Source organism: Mirounga angustirostris, unplaced genomic scaffold (assembly GCF_029215605.1).
Source record: "Mirounga angustirostris isolate CCGP_5_RB_7025 unplaced genomic scaffold, mMirAng1.0.hap1 SCAF_8, whole genome shotgun sequence".
In the NCBI taxonomy this organism is placed as follows: Eukaryota; Metazoa; Chordata; class Mammalia; order Carnivora; family Phocidae; genus Mirounga; species Mirounga angustirostris.
The window spans coordinates 135,994,035-136,012,304 of record NW_026991716.1 but is presented as its reverse complement, the minus strand read 5'-3'; the positions used below and the strand labels follow the sequence as shown (position 1 = coordinate 136,012,304).

The 18,270-nt window shown below is 46.7% G+C and overlaps 1 protein-coding gene across 7 annotated transcripts in view; it reads right to left on the bottom strand.

Moving 5' to 3' along the window:
* Positions 1–18,270, bottom strand: part of ZDHHC14 (zinc finger DHHC-type palmitoyltransferase 14) — a 275,451-nt gene that overhangs the window by 39,583 nt on the left and 217,598 nt on the right. For all 7 annotated transcript variants that reach the window (XR_010413820.1, XM_064598281.1, XM_054505615.2 and 4 more), the window contains 2 exons: positions 8,004–8,141; positions 4,720–4,768 (listed from right to left, as the gene is read on the bottom strand). Coding sequence is in view for 6 of the 7 variants with exons in the window: in XM_064598281.1 (XP_064454351.1) it covers positions 4,720–4,768; positions 8,004–8,141 (187 nt within the window). In the remaining variant the exon portion in view is untranslated. The remainder of the gene's footprint in view (positions 1–4,719; positions 4,769–8,003; positions 8,142–18,270) is intronic.

The following is an 18,270-nucleotide window of genomic DNA, read 5'->3' as shown; positions in this document are numbered from 1 at the left end:
CACGTGCAGAGCCACACGGGACTCCGGTCCTGTGCTCAGGCAACGCCCCAGAAAACCTCTTGTTTTAAGAATTTGGTGCAGGACAGACTCTCGCTCTACACAGACTGCAGCGCTGGAGAGGACAAGCTGGGGCAGCAGGGCCAGCAGCCAGGGAAGTTTCCATGAGTGTGAAATGTCACAGATCTGTCTCATCCATCAGAAATCGACCACCTCCGGGGCGCCTGGGTGGCTCAGTTGGTTAAGCGACTGCTTTCGGCTCAGGTCATGATCCTGGAGTCCCGGGATCGAGTCCCGCTGCTTCTCCCTCTGACCCTCCCCCCTCTCATGTGCTCTCTCTCTCTCATTCTCTCTGCCTCAAATAAATAAATAAAATCTTTAAAAAAAAAAAAGAAATCGGCCACCTCCTAAGAGACTCCCAAACTCCCAGGGCCTCAGCGATGGAAGGGAGCTTGGAGGTACGAACATGATCTGAGGCTAAAACCTCCTCCCACACCGGCAGGCACGACCCACTGTCTTTCGGACCACCCCTGGTCCCTGTGACCACCCCTGGTCACTGCTGCCCCAGGCCACGTTGTTTCCAAGCTGCCCCAGTGGTGAGCACACCCTTCTCTGTGAGCTGAAAACGGCCCCTCACCCGCACGGCCTGGCTGTCCCCACGCCACTTCCAAAGCCACACAGGTGTCCACAGGAAAGGCAGGAGCCAGAAATACTGAACAGGTATCTGAATAGGATCCAGCCTGACTTACCACACATATATTACCACTAATAACCAGAACTTAATATTTTTTAAAAACACATCCCAACCTCATAGAACCTAAGGCATACTTTCTCTCCTGGAATACCAATTCATGATAAATCATCAGACCTCAGCACTTCTTAACAGATTCACTGAATAGAAGGAGGGATTCTTCTCCAAAGCAAGTATTTAAAACAGAGAAGACTCCGTCAGCACAGAGAGCCTGTAGGTAAGTCATACCGATTGGGGGGAGGGGGTTGTTCAGTGGCACATCCAACAGTTTATGTTCTTTGTAATTAAAAAACCCAGCACCTCACTTTTTGGTATGGGTAAGTCTGATGTTCCTGAACTTCTCCACTGCTTCCAGAAAGAGTAAAGAAGATGCAGGTTGGGATAGCTGCTAAGATGGCTCCTGTCATCTCCCTGCCCATCTCTTCCCCACTGGCCTGTTGTGCCCTCACATTCCCCCAGGGTCCTGCTCTTGGTCCCTGATTTTCTCTGGGAAAACATCAGACAGTCTTTACGTCAGCTGTGGTAGCTGCCCTGGGATGTTCTGGCTTCAGCTCTAGGTCACCTTTTTACAGTGGATCAAGAGGTGCCACAAAATCCGGCCTCAGGAGAGGATACCCACGTAGACACACACGCACACCACACATATGTGTGTATACATAGATTCTAACCCATCACAACTTTTGTCTCCCACCCTCTCTCTCCTAGAGTGGCACAAAGGGCAGCAAAGGAAGGGAGGGCAGACATAGACTCAGAAGCGAGCCGGACCACTACAGAGCTTCATGGATGGGTCCAGAAAGAAATCCTCTCAAATCCACCTGCACTTGAGTGCCTGATTCCAGGGTACTTCCTCCCCAAAGGCCTGTGGGGCTGACAGGACGGTAGCCTCCCCAGAGATGTCCTAATCCTTGGCAGCCGTGACTCCATTACCTACATGGCAAAAGGGAGTTGCAGACTGAAGGTCAAGACCTTGAGATGGGCAGATTATCCTGAATTTTCAGGTTGCGGCCACTCTTCAAAAGCAGCGAGCCTTTCTGGCTGAGGTCAGAGAGATGGGCGGGAGAGAGGCTGGAGAGCTTCAAAGTGTGGGAGGGACCTGACCCACTGTTGCTCGCTCTGAAGAGCAAGGAAGTCACGAGTCAGAGAACGGGACAAAGAAAGGGGCCTTCGTCCTACATCCCACGGACATGGTCAACCCCCCAAATGAGCCCAAGAGAGGGTTCTCCCCGGAGCTTCTGGCTAAGAGGCTAGGCTGGTGATATGTTGATTTCAGTGCTGTGGGTCCCAGAGCAGACATGAGCCAAGCCTGCTGGGCTTCCGACCTATAGAAATGCACGGCAATGAACTTATGTTGCTTGGAACCTCCAAAATACAGCCAGGCGCATGCTGGCCTCATGCACTTACAGAGCGGGCTGTGGTCGCCACTGGCTCTGACGGGGTCATGTGGCTGCCAAGCTCCTGAGCGTGGAGGACATGCCTGCGTGACACCCACAAAGAGAACAAACCTCAGCACCTACATATGGCAACACCATTTGGAAAGCCAGTGGCTGAGATTCTTGTGCGTTTTCAAATCTGGGCCATAGCAACAACTCTTTACCTCTACCTGAGAATGCTATTTCGAGGGAAAATAAGCTAAAAATTGCTCGGAACCCGGTAAGAGCATTTCTCTCTCTCCTCTCCTTTCCATGTGAATGGTTTCTCCGGCAAAGTCAGCAGGCTGCTCATTCTACCAGCAACATTGGTCTGTTCCCCTTCCTGGGGAACACAATGCTCTTGATTATACACACCATGAGCACAGCCAAATCATGAGAATGAGCAGACGTGTGTGCTCGAAGAGAATGTTCTGGCAGAGACCGTCTGTTGCACATCTTGCCACAAAAAGAACCTTCTTCGAAATCACTCCTGTCATGCACGTAAACGATGCTTTGGTGCTGGGTGTTCTCACTTACATTCCATATAATTGACTTTGTCACCCTAGCATGTCAAGTACGGAATGGCTGACTCTTGCAGGTCAAAACTTGAGACACAAAAGGGTTGAAAGAAATGACCTCAGACCTCCTAAAATTGTGAGGGTAAGCAGGAATCCAGAACTCACTACCTGGTCCTTCCTTATGATCCGATAAGATCCATGAGTTGGGAGGTCTGGAATAGATAGCCAGAAGACCCATGCACAAGGAGTGCTGTGCCCACAGGTGGCACGGAGGTGAGCCCCAGGGAATAGGCGGGGGGGTCTGCTGTCCCCAGGGAATGGAGCCGCTGAGATCCCCCAGGTCTCAGGTCAGGCTTTCGCCTCCCCTCCCCACGGAGAGGAGTCCCTGTCACGGATGCCCGTTCATTGTCTGAAAAGCTCCACGGGCATCCTGTACAGACATATGCTGTCTGGGAAGTCACAGGTGCCAGGGACAGAGGAGGGGCGGTGGCTTAGGCTGCAACCCTCTTGAGGCTTCAGAAAGCATGCCAGCTCGCAGCCCAGACCTCAGTTCCAGTTCTAATGTGCATTTATAAAACTTCCCATGACCAGCATGTTTTCATGATGTAACCAATTTCCTGAAAGACAGACGAGCCTCTTTTTCTGGGAAGAAATGACAAGGCTTGACTGTAAGATGTGCCCAAGCAACATGTCCTGAAAATAGAAGGGCACAGAGGAAATGATGGCGGAGGGTGTCAGTGCTGACAGCACTGGGGAGAGGGACGAAGAATGACACTTTCCATGGGACCTGTTCTTAGCAGCCACGGACATTGACAATTTCGTTCTCAGGACCACCTTTCCTTCTGGATAACTTCTAGCCAACTCTTGCCTCCTAGATTCCTTCATAGAAGACAGGACATCCCTGTAAAATATATTCTTCAAGTCCCCTCTGTGTATCTTCCATATGTCCCTGTCCCCTTTTTAGGAGATCAGTTGACTAAAGAATCTGTACTTTTGACCAACATTCTGTGCTATAAACACAGAAGTACCAAAATGGAGATACTTTATAGAACGAAAATATATACAGGACCACATTTGTTTTCAAATATCTTAATAACACAACACACACACACACACACACGCTCCTAGGGACACGAGCCAGCTTATCTTTATAACTAAATGATGTAAATGATATGTATATCTTAGCAAAGTTCTTCATTCATTGTTTAAGAATTCTCTACCACACGATGAAGATTACTTTTGGGAGTAGTCCAGCCTACTTGGTTATATGAAGAAGAAAGAGAGCCGGTCCCAGATGGAGCCGGGTCAGTGGGTCCAGTGGGCCCACTCTACACTAATGAACGTGAAACCTAGGGGGACAGCTGAGGTGGGGAGCCCATTCAAGCACATCATGGGTGAACATTTTTCTTTCAAGAAGTTCAAAATTCTATGGTACATGCCCATATAAACTGTTTGGCAGGATGGGATTAATCCAAAGAATTTGAGATTGACCATTGTTAAGTTAGTCCATTGAAGATCATGAAAAGGTATTCTGCTCCTGGAAATAATATAGGTTATCTGGACTGCCTGAAGGTGTGCCTAATGGCACTCCCAGAGGGAATCTGCAGAGGGGGTCAGATGATTCCCATCAGGTGACCTCACAGTGATAAGGCCACCCACACTGGGGCAAAGATAGATACTCTGTTGGGACCACCTGCTCATCAAAATGAAGTCCACTGGACCTTGCAAACCCTCCTTCTCCCCAAACCAATCTGATTTAACACGGATCAATGCAGGTTTCTGGGGTGAACAAGAATTCACACTTGGCTTTCTAGCTAAAGAGCACTTCAACTTAAATATGGCTAAACGAGTCATGTCCAGGTTCAAGCATTCAGACATTACTACTCATGCACATAAACATAGGGAGTTTTTTGGATGGAATGAAGGGAGAATATGATTTCGGAGAAGAAAAGCCAAGGCACGGAGGAAGGGGTAGTTGAATAGAAAGTCAGTCCAATACTTAACACGTTAGCATTGTGGAAAACAGGGCAACCCCAAAGGATATCTTGCAGGACTGTCCTTAAGTGCGTTTAGGAATCCTGTCTGTTGTGAACCTGTGGGAATGAAACCAAAATTTAGTATTCAAACATTCACCTCCAGAGAAACAGCCCTCATGCTGAAAGCTCCCTCATCTACATAAGAATAATAGGTGTCTAAAGATCAATTAAATAATTATATTTTGTTGTGCTACGCCTCCCAGTTTGCTGATCAGGGATTGAGATTCCACTAAAGTTATTCAACAAGAAAATGGCAGATTCATAATTAGACCCAACATCTGCAGGATATTTTTTCAATAAAAGCAGATGGATGTCTGCATACTTTCCCATAAATTATAGTTCTGATTACTCCTTTGTTTTCCTCATTTTAATAGGAAAACAGAATACTGTATGCTATTTTTTCCTCTTCGCTTATGAAAGACTGTTTTTCCAAAGTTTGTTAACTGTTGACCTAGGACATCCTATAAACTAGGCTACGTATAAAAGACGTATTTATCTGCACCCAGAATAAACAAACTCATAAAGTTGGGAGTTTATTACTCACTACTTTAGGAGTGAATTGTTTGTGCAAAAAAAAAAAAATTCTTTAGGGGCTTGAGTAAAGATGCATCTGACAAGAAGCAATTTTTCTTTTATGTGTTGACATCATGGTTTTTAAACATAAAAGCCCACGTGGAGGGAATGCTGGTGCTCCCATCCTGGGGGGGGTGCCTGCCGTGCGGCGTGAAGCTGTGTGTTTGGGGGACGTAATCTGGCCTGGAGCAGCAACGGGAGGAACAGGGAGGATGGATTCGGCGTTCTGGGCTGCTGTGGCCAGACGGGGCAGTTAGAGGCAGGGTCCCGGACCCTTCTGTGTAAGTGGGAACCGGGTCCGGCCATGTAAAGGCTGAGCATTTGCCTCAAGGTCCCATTCCCTCTGTGCTGTCTCCCCCACTGGCCACCACTGAGGCACAAGGATATGCCCGGCACTAGGATGCCAAAGGGTGGGAAAATGAATAAGGAAAGCTTAAGGCTTTCTCTTCTGCCTCTGCTAGGTCAGGGGGCAAAACCAGCAAGTGGGCTGGGGCAGATCTTAGAGCAAACACACTCTTGAGGCAAAATGAGGACACAGAAAGAAATGACTTCTTTTTCCCTACTGAACCTAAACTGGTTCGCTTTCCCAAACTTTTTCCATTTTTGATAAGGAGTTCCAGCTGTCAGGTTCCTCAGAATCTTTGCTACAACAGGATTCTGCCCCGGCCCCCTTCCTGTCATGGCCCCCCAACCTCCCTGGAGCCTGTTACCTGGCAGGGAGAACTCAGGTGACAGTTCTCCAGCTGCTCTCAAACAGCCTTGGCCAATGTTTTCAGAATCTTAGGGGATCACGGGAGCCATGTAAAAACCTGCCCTTCCTGAGAGCATTGAGTGCCAAACCAAGTCGGGGGGGTAGGTGGGGGTTGTTTAGTGGGGGTTGTGGGGGGTGCAGAACAAGGGGAGAGGAAAATCCTTATTTGCTTTTGTTCAACATATTCGGGTAATTTGCAAGCAGATAAATTCTGAACGCTTTTCTTTGTGGAAGATGAGATTAACAATATATTAGCATAAACTACAGCAAACTCGATTTTGCTGGAACTGGGGTGAGTAAAACTTTAGGGGAGATAAAAGTGAAGTGTACATCATCCAACTGTGGTGGCAGTGGCTGGCTTCACAGTGAGCGTGTGTGTCTGTGTGTGTGTTGCCAGAGCTCACGTGTGCAGGTGTGCAAGCCAAAACCAGCCCTTGATGTCCAGGATGCAGGGGCAAGGCCATAAATACACTTCGATAATACATACAGGAAAGCATTCTGAAGTTGCTAAAGATGATCTAAAAATGTCACGTTTAAATACTATTTTTTAATGTCCTAAATGTGCTGCAATCTCTGTGTTTATTTCTTCTCGTTTCTGATTCTTTTGCCTATTAATACGCAGAGGGGACCCTGGCTGCTTTTTCGCCATTTTTCAACTCTGAAATTAGAGGGAAGAGGTGCCTCTGCAGGGCCACGGGGAGTGTGGAAAGGGCCCCTAACGAACAGTCTTCTTCTTGGGATCGCATGGAGTCTTGAATTTCAAGCATAGATTCCAAGCTTGCATCACGTTGGCATGATTTCAGCCAAAAAGAAGGGACCTAAGTTTTAAAATGCCATGAAAATTTGGGAGATTCCACTTAATACCCAAATTTGACCAATATATCTATGGAAAATTCTCCATACTGCCTCCTTGCCCCAGGTGCCCCCAGCCCCCCAAAAGAGAGGCAGAGAGTAACTCCAGCCTTAGCACATCATCTGTGGTTTCAGCGCTGCCTCACGGGGAGAAAGTGAGGCCGTGTTCAGATGCTGCCAGAAACATTGCAGAAGGGAGCTCCGCAATTGCTAATGGGCGGTTGTACTTCTAGAATGTGGACAAGAGGCCCTGCTGGGCTTTAATGTTGCTAATGGCACTGGAATGGACATTTAAAGGCGTAAGTTTATAGTTCAAAGCCAATTCACTTCCTTCTAATCATTCCCTGTTGCTGGAGAGTGGATAACCAAGAGAAAAAAAGAAATTCAAAGTTATGACCTTCAGAATGGGAAATGAAAAATGTCATTTGCTTAGGCAAATACATATTAAAATCCTTAATATCCAAATCTCATTTTTAATAAAGTTGCTTCCTTCATATGCCAGGGATTTACTAATGTTTAGCAGATGATTGGAAATCTTTTTGATTGTGTATCTTTAATGTGTGTGTGTGTCTTTATCCCCAGACATTGTTTTCTAGGGATGGTGACTGTTCTTACAGAAGCCAGTATCATGTTAAAAGCAAAACAAAACTACTGTTTGATGGTTATCATCGCAGCACATTATCCTTTGTGCAAAATGTGGGAATGATTCTTCCAGGGGATCCCTTAGCCAAAGAGAAACTGAGGTCACTGAGGTTGGAACGGGGGCAAGTGAAAGACAGCCTGATCTGGGGTGATCTGGCTGCTGTGGCTGGAAGGATGAGAAATGGGGAGTCGAAGGAACAAGGGGGTGGAAGGCAGGGAGAAGGGCAGAGAAGGAGGTTGCGGGGGTGACAGAGAGGGAGGGCAGGGAGGGAGGAAGGAGAGGGAGGGGTGACAGGGAGGGAGAAAGGGGAGTACACGAAGGGGGCAGGCTGGAAGTGAGGAGAGGAACAGGAAGAGGGAAAAGAGAAGAAAGAGAAAGCCCGAAATGATCAAAATATTAACTCAAAATTAAATCAGAAAACCAAAGGCAGGCAAATGGTTACATACGTAATCTGATTTCGCCAGCATACTTACGAAGAATGACGTGGGTGATAACGAATGCAAATATAAAGACTGTCAGAAAAGACAGAGATAAAATAAACATATAAAAAAATCTGTAGTTTCTTTTCCCCACACAGTTGCCTACCCAGGGACAGTGGTGATCAAACCGTTCTGAAATGAGAGGCAGAAAAAAAAAACGGAAATCAGTTAATAGAATGTTTTTTTTACTTGAGGGAGCCCCTCCCTGCTCCCCAATACTCTGACAACACAGTTGACCCTTGAACGGGTGCAGGGGCTGGGGTGCCGACCTCCCCACAGCTGAAAACCCCATCTAACTTTGACTCCCCCGAAACGTAACTACTGATAGCCATCTGTCGCTTGGAAGCCTCTCCGATCATGAACACAGTCGAGTAACACACAGTTTATACATTATATGTATTATATACTCTACTTTGGCAATAAAGTAAGCTAGAGCAAAGAAAATGTTATGAAGAAAATCATACGGAAAAGAAAATAAGTTCACAGCACTGTGCTGTCTATGGAGCACTACCCACATATCAGCGGCCCCACAGAGTCCGGGCCTGTGCTGTTCATGGTCAAACTGTATCACAGACTCACATCCTAGCGTGTTTCCAAATGCACCACTCAGAGAAATGCTTAACATGAAGACGTTTCAAGAACAGAATCATTCTTTCAACAGAACTTAGCTGTTTTGAAAAAATGAGGGACACACCTTCTTCTCAAACAGCAACTTAAAGAAATGGGAACTCAAATTCTCATTACAATGAGAAAAGTAAAGATTTCCCTCTTTTGTAAAAGCCTCTGAGATTCACAGAACTGTCTTCCGTCTTGCATGCGTGTGTGTGTGTGTGTGTGTGTGTGTGAGTAGTCATAGACAGAGGTCACAGGGGTGCCAGGACAGAGGGATCATCCCTTGTTCTCCCATCCCGTAACAACGGTTTCCCAAGGAATGTCTCCACTACTTCAATAATTGTAGGAAAATTGATATTTTAAAAATTGAACTGTGATCTTCATGTCCAATGTAACAAACTGGGTTTTTTAGTCTGCAGTTCTCAGCTAAGTTACCTGTAAAACGAAGATGCTCTTATAGACTTGTTGTGGGGTTAAATAATGTCTGGGAGAGCATTTTTAAAAGTACACAGTGTTTTGTAGTTTGTCAAGAGAAGTCACATACCTTAATAATACCTCTGGCCTTCAGCCATTTCTAGGAGGAAAATGATGTTGCCCTATTTTCTAGAGGAGCAAACTGAGTCCGAGAGAGAGGGGAGACTGCTCAGGAGCAGCGGAGCCAGGAGCTGGGGCCAGGCTCCCCCTGTATACACTGGCCTGGTGCCCTGTGGACACCCAAGGGCTGGCACTGGGCACTCTTACCCTGTTTCCCCCGGAAGCCCGTGCATAAACCCACGTCTTCTCACTGCGGGGATTTCACACAGTCTGTAATGCCATTGCGATTTGTCCCTCCCCTTGCAAGTCATGGCCAAGTGCTTCTCTTTTCTCTACTGCTCAGCTGATCTTCCATCCCGAAGGACTATGCAGAGCGCCCTACTAACACACTCACCCTGATCAGACCGCCTGCCGCCCGTGGGGCCAAAAACACCAGGGGGTGGGGGGTGGTGACAGCTTTTTACTCAGGGTCTTTCCCAAGCTTATCTTCTACCCAGTTTTCATCTTTTAAATACCGATATGCTTTAAAAACACACAGAGAGGCCTATGGGAGGTGTGACTGTGTAAGTAAACCAGTCCAAAGCCAGGCAAGGCAGAGTGTCCTTTCTTTCTGGTCACCTGTCATAAATCACTCATCTCCCATTTTATGTCTCCTGCAAGCTTGCTTCTTGAAAAGGGCACTCCTGTGTCAAAACCACCTCATTTCTCCCAAGTCACTGGTCTACACAAAGAAGGGCAAAAAGAGAAAAAAAAATCTGAACCAACCAGATTTTCCCAAGACTTTGAGTCTGTCATTTTGAGAAGCCTCTTTTTCTTGATCCATGAGTATCCCACATGGGAATGGGAAGTGGAGACAGGGGGCACAAAGGACATGTTAGGTTGGAACTTCTGATTCCAGCTGTGAAAGCCGATCTCCAAATCCCAAATATGTCGTGGGCTGAGCCTCTTCCTCAAGTGAAAGTGGTTTATCAGCACAGAGGACACCAGGGCTTGGGAGGTGTAACCAACATCGTGGACACGCTCCATCGAAGCACAAGGGTCTTTGCAGCCCCCTGTAGACCATGGCTAGGGGGGCAGGCGGTTGTTTTGTTTTCAGCTTAGAAAATTTTAGCTAAACTGTGACTCTGGTCTTCCTGAGGGAGCAGAGCAGCGAAGGTGAGGAGCATGAGACCCCTGCTCATGGCACCTGGGAGGCTTCCTGCGAAACTAGTGACATCTCAGGAATGGTGTGAATGCCTGGCTCTCTGGCAGTCTTGAGCTGAAAACTTATTGTAGGCTTACAAAAGCCTCAGTGAAATGTAGGCTCCCCAAGAAATTCTCTTGTTGAATGTTTTTCATGTCCTTCTTTGTGTTTGCTGAACCCATGGTGGTAAATGAGCCTAAAAGCATCGGTGGGCATCTCTGTCTTTCGGCAGCCTTACCTGGTGCCCTCCTCCCATCCCCTTCCTCAGTTTCCCTCTCTGCCTGATTTCTGGCGGTGGGCTGCACCCGGGGCTCAGCCTGGGCCTCTTCTCCTCTCCATGGATTCTCTACCACTGGGAAGTCTCTCTTCATCCCAACATTCAACTGCCAACCATACACCAGTGATGCCAAAATGGCCGTGTGCCGCCTTCAACAGGTCCTATCAGCTCTACCTCACTTATCTCCAAAATCATTCATTTTTTATTTGTGTTTGCCAATGCTACTCTAAGCTTTAATAAATATTTGTCAAATGACTGAATAAACCCTCATACTACCAAAAGGACATCCATGCCAGCACGCGTGTTGCCCAACACCACTCAGTTAGCGAGTAGCAAGGCTGGGACGAAGCCTGCTCCGTCTACCTCCAGGACTCCTGGCCATGAGAGGCACACTGCCTTTACTGAGTGTTTTCCATGTGCCCAGTGCTGTGTCAAGCGCTAGGAAGGAGAACAACAACAACGACAACAACACTCCGCAGTTTCAAGGTGCTCCTCATCTTATTTGATGGGGTGCTTTATTTTCAGACTCCATCTATTCTGCAGACTCAAGGAATGAACTCCTCACAGAGAAAACCTAATTTAACCTCTAACTCAGTCTGTTCTCTCTCAGCAGTGTTGGCAAGCGTACAACACCCTCCCTTTACGGGTCAAGGCTAAAAGCAGGACAAGGGGTGCTCACCCCGTCCTGCATGGCTCTGCTCTGAACACACATGCCCTCACTCGGAGTGGAGGAAGCTGGGGTGGGGGGGCACCAGGGGTTGTTCTGAACGGGGAGGCTTCTGTTACTCAGTTTCCCGGGAAAGGAGCAGACAAGAGTTGGGCACAGGCGGAGCTGGGACAAGAGGAAGTGGCCACAGCTGCACATGACGTGCCCCCGTGGACCTGAGCGAAGCAGGAATGGTCTGGGAGGGAGAAAATCTGGGGGAGGAGAGGGGAACCCAACAGCCGGTAAAGCTAGTTGCATGCATCCACACCACCTGAGACATTTCGAACAGTGATCGTTAGAGGTCAGTTTGTGTATTTCCTGGAGGGAAAAATTAAATGTAGTGTCCTGGGGGTGGGGGTGCGGGTGGGGGTGGGAGGTGTGGTGGGAGAGTCTTTAAGAAAACGCTTTGGAGTTGCTGCCACATCCCTTGATTCTGAAGTTTGGACCCTGCCAGAAGGGAGTGGTCCCTACGCCGCTGCATTTCTGGAGAGTTTAAGCACCAGGAGCTATTCCCTGTGCTGTTGTGGATCCGGGCTCAGCCTTGCTGCACACAGAACAGAGCCTGACGGGAGGGGGACGGCACACAGGGGCAGGGCTGGGTGCTGATAAACCTGATGCCGTCCTCTTATGATCTGTGGATTCGTTCTCCCTTCCTTCCCCAGGTGAGCTTGCAGTGAAAAACCATTTCTAGCTGCCTGAATAACCTGGCAGACACTCAACACACATGCACCAAGTGAAGGAAGAGACGCCTTTAATTGCTTTTGGTAGGTTTCCGAGTGATCGCTGGTTGCGAGGTGCAGACACTGAAAATGCTGGTGAAAGAAGATTTCGGGTGAGCCAACCCGAGGAAAAGGCAGGGGTCCGTGAAATTTGAACGTGCTCAGAGAAGGCTGAGGGGTGGCAACTGTTGACCAGAGGCTAAAAGCATCGACTGGACAGTTAGTGTGAGTCAGCTCATGGCGAGAAGTGGCCTCTGGCCTCTCCCACTAATAGGGGGAGGCAGGGGTGGGTTTATTAAAAGCTCCAGAGGACGCCACTGGGAGACCCAGACACTATGGGGTAGGATGCCAACCAACTTCAAAAAGTCACCAGCCCTGAGATCCTAAGTGGGGGAAGAAGGTCCCATTAAAATGACCAGTGGGAATGTACTTTAGAAAAGGGAATTACGCAGTGATCACCAAGACAGCATGGTATTGGCACAAAAACAGACACATAGACCAATGGAAAAGAATAGAGAGCCCAGATATGGACCCTCACCTCTATGGTCAAATAATCTTCGATAAAGCAGGAAAAAATATGCAACAAATGGTGATGGGAAAATTGGACAGTTATATACAGAAGAATGAAACTCGACCATTCTCTAACACCACACACAAAGATAAACTCAAAATGGATGAAAGACCTCAATGTGAGGCAGGAATCCATCAAAATCCTAGAGGAGAACATAGGCAGTAACCTCTTTGACATCGGCCACAGCAACTTCTTTCAAGATACATCTCCAAAGGCAAGTGAAACAAAAGCAAAAATGAACTTTTGGGACTTCATCAAGATAAAAAGCTTCTGCACAGCAAAGGAAACAGTCAACAAAAACAAAGAGGCAACCCACAGAATGGGAGAAGATATTTGCAAATGACACTACAGATAAAGGGCTGGTATCCAAGATCTATAAAGAACTTCTCAAACTCAACACCCAAAAAATAAATAATCAAGTCAAAAAATGGGCAGAAGACATGAACAGACACTTCTCCAAAGAAGACATACAAATGGGGGGCTAACAGACACATGAAAAAATGTTCATCATCATTAGCCATCAGGGAAATTCAAATCAAAACCACATTGAGATACCACCTTACACCAGTTAGAATGGCAAAAATGGACAGGGAAAGAAACAACGAATGTTGGAGAGGTTGTGGAGAAAGGGGAACCCTCTTAGACTGTTGGTGGGAATGCAAGTTGGTACAGCCACTTTGGAAAAAAAGTGGGGAGGTGCCTCAAAAAATTAAAAATAGAGCTACCTTATGACCCAGCAATTGCACTCCTGGGTGTTTACCCCAAAGACACAGATGTAGTGAAAAGAAGGGCCATATGCACCCCAATGTTCATAGCAGCAATGTCCGCAATAGCCAAACTGTGGAAAGAGCTGAGATGCCCTTCAACAGATGAATGGATAAAGAAGATGTGGCCCATATATACAACGGAGTATCACTCAGCCATCAGAAAGGATGAACACCCAACTTTTACATCAACATGGATGGGACTGGAGATTATGCTAAGTGAAGTAAGTCAAGCAGAGAAAGTCAATTATCATATGGTTTCACTTATTTGTGGAACATAACGAAAAGCATGGAGGATGTTAGGAGAAGGAAGGGAAAAATGAAGGGGGGAAATCGGAGGGGGAGACGAACCATGAGAGACTATGGACTCTGAGAAACAAACTGAGGGTTTTAGAGGGGAGGGGGGTGGGGGGATGGGTTAGCCCGGTGATGGGTATTAAGGAGGGCACATACTGCATGGAGCACTGGGTGTTATATGAAAACAATGAATCGTGGATCACCACATCAAAAACTAATGATGTATGGTGACTAACATAATAAAATAAAATTTGTAAAAAAGGAATTATGGTCTTATTTTGTTAGTCCAAAACTCAAAATAATAATGAGCACGATATTATTCATGATGATTAAAAGTACCGTTCGCCCGCTGCCTGTTACGTCATTACGTATTATTATGACTATTTCATCTTTGTCATTTATCGTTGATGACAGCCCCAGAGTAGGTGCTATGCCCACACTTTACAGACGAGGGAATCACCAGGAGAGATGAGGCGCTGCCCATCAGGAGCCGCAGGTTCTGAGCGGAGTCTGTGTCTCTCCCCTGACTGAAGGAAGATTAGGGGGAGGAATGAAATATGAAAAAGACCCTAAACACAAGGAAAACAGGAGCAGTATCAAAATTGTGCAAGGACAGGACAATCCACTTAAATATTTTTTTTTTTTTAATTTTTTAAGGGCGCCTGGGTGGCTCAGTTGGTTAAGCGACTGCCTTCGGCTCAGGTCATGATCCTGGAGTCCCGGGATCGAGTCCCGCATCGGGCTCCCTGCTCGGCAGGGAGTCTGCTTCTCCCTCTGACCCTCCTCCCTGTGATGCTGTCTCTCATTCTCTCTCTCTCAAATAAATAAATAAAATCTTTAAAAAAAAATTAAAAAAAATTTTTTAAAGACTTTATTTGACAGAGAGAGACCATGAGAGAGGGAACACAAGCAGGGGCAGAGGGAGAGGGAGAAGCAGGCCCCCCGCTGAGCAGGGAGCCCCATGCGGGGCTCGATCCCAGGACCCCGGGATCACGAACCGAGCCGAAGGCAGACGCTTAACTGACTGAGCCACCCAGGCGCCCCTCCACTGAAATATTAAGGGAAAAAAATTTGCAGAAGTCGTGTTTGAAGGCTGCCAGAGAAAGGAATACGTTTGAATCGTTAAGAAGTTAAAATCTCCTAAAAGTCGGGCTCTCATATAGGCCCTCAAGAGTGGCATCCAGAGATAAAGATCATACCCTCAGTCCAGGCAGCAGGGTACCAGAAAATTCTGCATTTTCCAGACAGTGGTCCTGGGCCCTGGATGGGCTGCATCTCAGCTTGGTCAGGAGAAGGGAAATAATAATCCCCATTTCCTTCTCCAAGAGTGTCTTGAGACTCATGTGAAAAAAATAGATGTAAATATGCAATTGAAATTTAAAACTCCTAATTTAAGTGTTACCTCTAAATTAAGTTAAATGTTTTTAAATGTATGAAATGGGATTTTTTTTTTCCCGCCCAAATTAGAAAAATCTTGCCCTATGAGGTATCTTTTTTTTTTTTTTTTAAATGATGACTGTTTGAGTGGTACGTATTGTTACCTGGCCTTTATGATTCTCATGTAATTCTTAGACACTAAATAATTCATGCTGCTCTAAACTTTTGGTAAGACCCAAGTTAAAATAGCTTTGCTGCTGTGTCCCAGGATTGGTTGTTTCTGGAAAGCAGCCTGGCAGGCTCACTTCACCTCCTCCTCCTTCTCACACTTTTATCCACTTTTATCTCCATGAGTCCCTGCCAGGCACTGTGCTAAGTACTCCACATGAATGGTGTTATTTACTTCTTAGGCAACCTGGTGAGGTTGATGCTATTATGCCCATTTTACAGATGAGAAAGTGCACATGGAGAAGTTGGCACTGGAATCCAGGAGTTAACCCGAACCCTTAACCACCACCTGTTCCTGCCTCCTGTGCTGGTCGCTGTGAGCGCTGGGCCTGAGGGCCCGGCCTCTCCCTCCTGCAGCAGCGTACTTGGGCACCCGCAATCCCAGGCAGATCACAGGAACGGGAACAAGACTGGAACATTGCCATCCCACGACTGGCACTTGTGTTGGTAAGCCCTGTGGGTCTCTTCTGGCTCAGGGCATCTGTCCTCTGCAGCATGCAGAGAAGGCCTAGTTCAAGTCTGGGGATGCCCACCCTCAATCAGGAAGCACGCCAATGTATAAACTGACCTCATTCTCAGCAGGATGAAAATCAGAAGTGGGAACTCGTTCAGAGACATACGGATTTGAGAAATCTATCGAGACTGTGGGGCTTGGGGGTTCTTTGGGGGCAAAGGGGTGTATCAGGAAAGGTTTCCTACCCCTTCCCAACACTTCTTAGCTCCTTATCTGAAAATGAGTTCTATCTGTAATATCATATTAACTAATTCTGTGGCCTTAAAGTATTCATATATCACTTCTACACGGGGACTCAATTCCTTCATGTGTAAAAAGTTGAATTCAATACGCCCAAGGTCCCTTTGAGCGGTAAAATAAAATGCAAAACGACTCTGTGTTTTATTAGTACCTGTATGGATTTTTTCCAGTATTGAGCCCTTGCCAATGTCCTATGAATCAAGATTCTACAGCTTTTAGCTCCATTTGTTAAAAAACTAAAACCTTCCGTGTAAAACCAATGAGTAAATGTAGAGTTGCTGTAGCCTTTACAATGCAATTTAACGTCACCTTGGGCGGTGGTGTGGAATCAAAGCATCCCCTACCACGGTCTCATCTACACCTCGCCCCCTCCCCCCCACTCTGGCTTTGCCATTACCTGGCACAGTGCTGAGTCTCTTTGGGCATCGAGGGAGGGGGCTTGACAACACAAAACTAAGGTCCCTTCAACTCCTCGAATGGCAAACTGTACACATTTTTATTTCCTTAAATTGTCTCAGTTTAACTTCTATTTGTAAGGCTGGTTTCCAATGCTGGGGGAATTTTCTGCTTCTAGAAGGAGGGAAAGCATGCAGGGGAGAAGCAAGCCTTTGGGAGCAGCTGTGCCATGAGGGAGACCTGCTGGTGAGAAACAAAGACGACAACAAAACTTGAGAAGAGGGGGAAAAAAAAAAGGTCTTTCTAGGGAAGCAAAGAGAAATTGTTGCCAAAAAATGGGGGAGAAGGCAGGGAAAGACTTAGTTTGTAATATAATAGTTTTTGAAAGGAGATGTAAGAAAGTTAATAGAAATGTGATGACTTTATTTATTTATTTTTTTTTTATAAGAGATTTTAGTTTTCTTTTTTTTTTAAAGATTTTATTTATTTATTGACAGAAAGAGACACGGTGAGAGAGGGAACACAAGCAAGGGGGAGTGGGAGAGGGAGAAGCAGGCCTCCCGCAGAGCAGAGAGCCCGATATGGGACTCGATCCCAGGACCCTGGGACCATGACCTGAGCTGAAGGCAGTTGCTCAACAACTGAGCCACCCAGGCGCCCATGTGATGACTTTAAAAAGTGAATCAGCCCATTATGAAGCAGAAGGAAAGAAATCCTACAGTTCCTTAAATTTGGGGTCCTGAAGGGGCATCCTAGGAAGTGTCAGTTCCAATGAGGCAGGAGAATGGCATTGCCTTCACCGCTCTGGCTGTCCTGCCTGCCCTCGGAAGACTCAGAATGAGAGCCTCACCGTTAAACTCTTTGAGCTTCCTGGAATTTAGTTGCTGGATTAGAGATCTAGCTCATTATGACAAGATTGGTAATGTAAGTTCAAATTTGTATATCCTCAAGAAAACAGTCTTGAGGCATGGGTAGTCCCTGCTGTGTCGTGAAACTCTGAAATAAGCCAGTACCTGGGTCTTGGGGAGTCTTACTTCCTGGCAGCCACTCTCTGAGCCTGCCCAGGCCCCTCTCAGCTTTGGCCCCCTACTGTCTGTGGGTCTGCAGGGCCAGAAATGCTGTCTGGGAATTCCCCTTCATTCTTCACAGAATAAAACAATTATCCTCTGAGTCTGAAAAACAAGCTCATGCAATCAACCAACACCCCTCAGAAATGTTTCCATTCCTCTCTAGAAATTCCAGGCCTTGAAATCAATATCAACACCACCTGACATTGGGATGGCTTAAACATCTGTAGGGCTTTCTGGTTTTTAGTCCTTGTTTGCATTCGCTTACCCCACACTGGCCCTGGGAGATAGGCAGCACAGGTCCCAAGTACAGGTGAGGAGAGTGAAGCTGGGAGCCAGGCTAAACTGCCAAGGCCCTGGCTGCTCCATGCTGGGTCTGGGTCAAGAACCATTTTTGATGTCCCATTGCTGTTTTCCTCACGTTCTCCACACTCTCGTGTGGAGTTCCTTCACGTCCCATTACTGTGTTTTTTGAAGGCTTCGTCAATTTATCCCCAAAATGAAGGTTTCAGAAGTGAGTTATCTTGTGGGTATATTACACGCGTAAAGCTAACAATTCTAAGGCTCTTCAAAACCTTTTAATTTGACTACAAACATATACAGTTGGAAACCTGTGTTCCTGATGGGCATGCTTTTCCGGAGTAAGCACACTTCTGTGATCGTGTAGCAAAGATTTGATGTCATCTCAGGCACAGAGCTGTGTCGATGAGCAGGATACAATGACTCAATGGAGTTGATGATTCCCTTGGAAAGCAAACTCTGATGTGTTCAAAGTA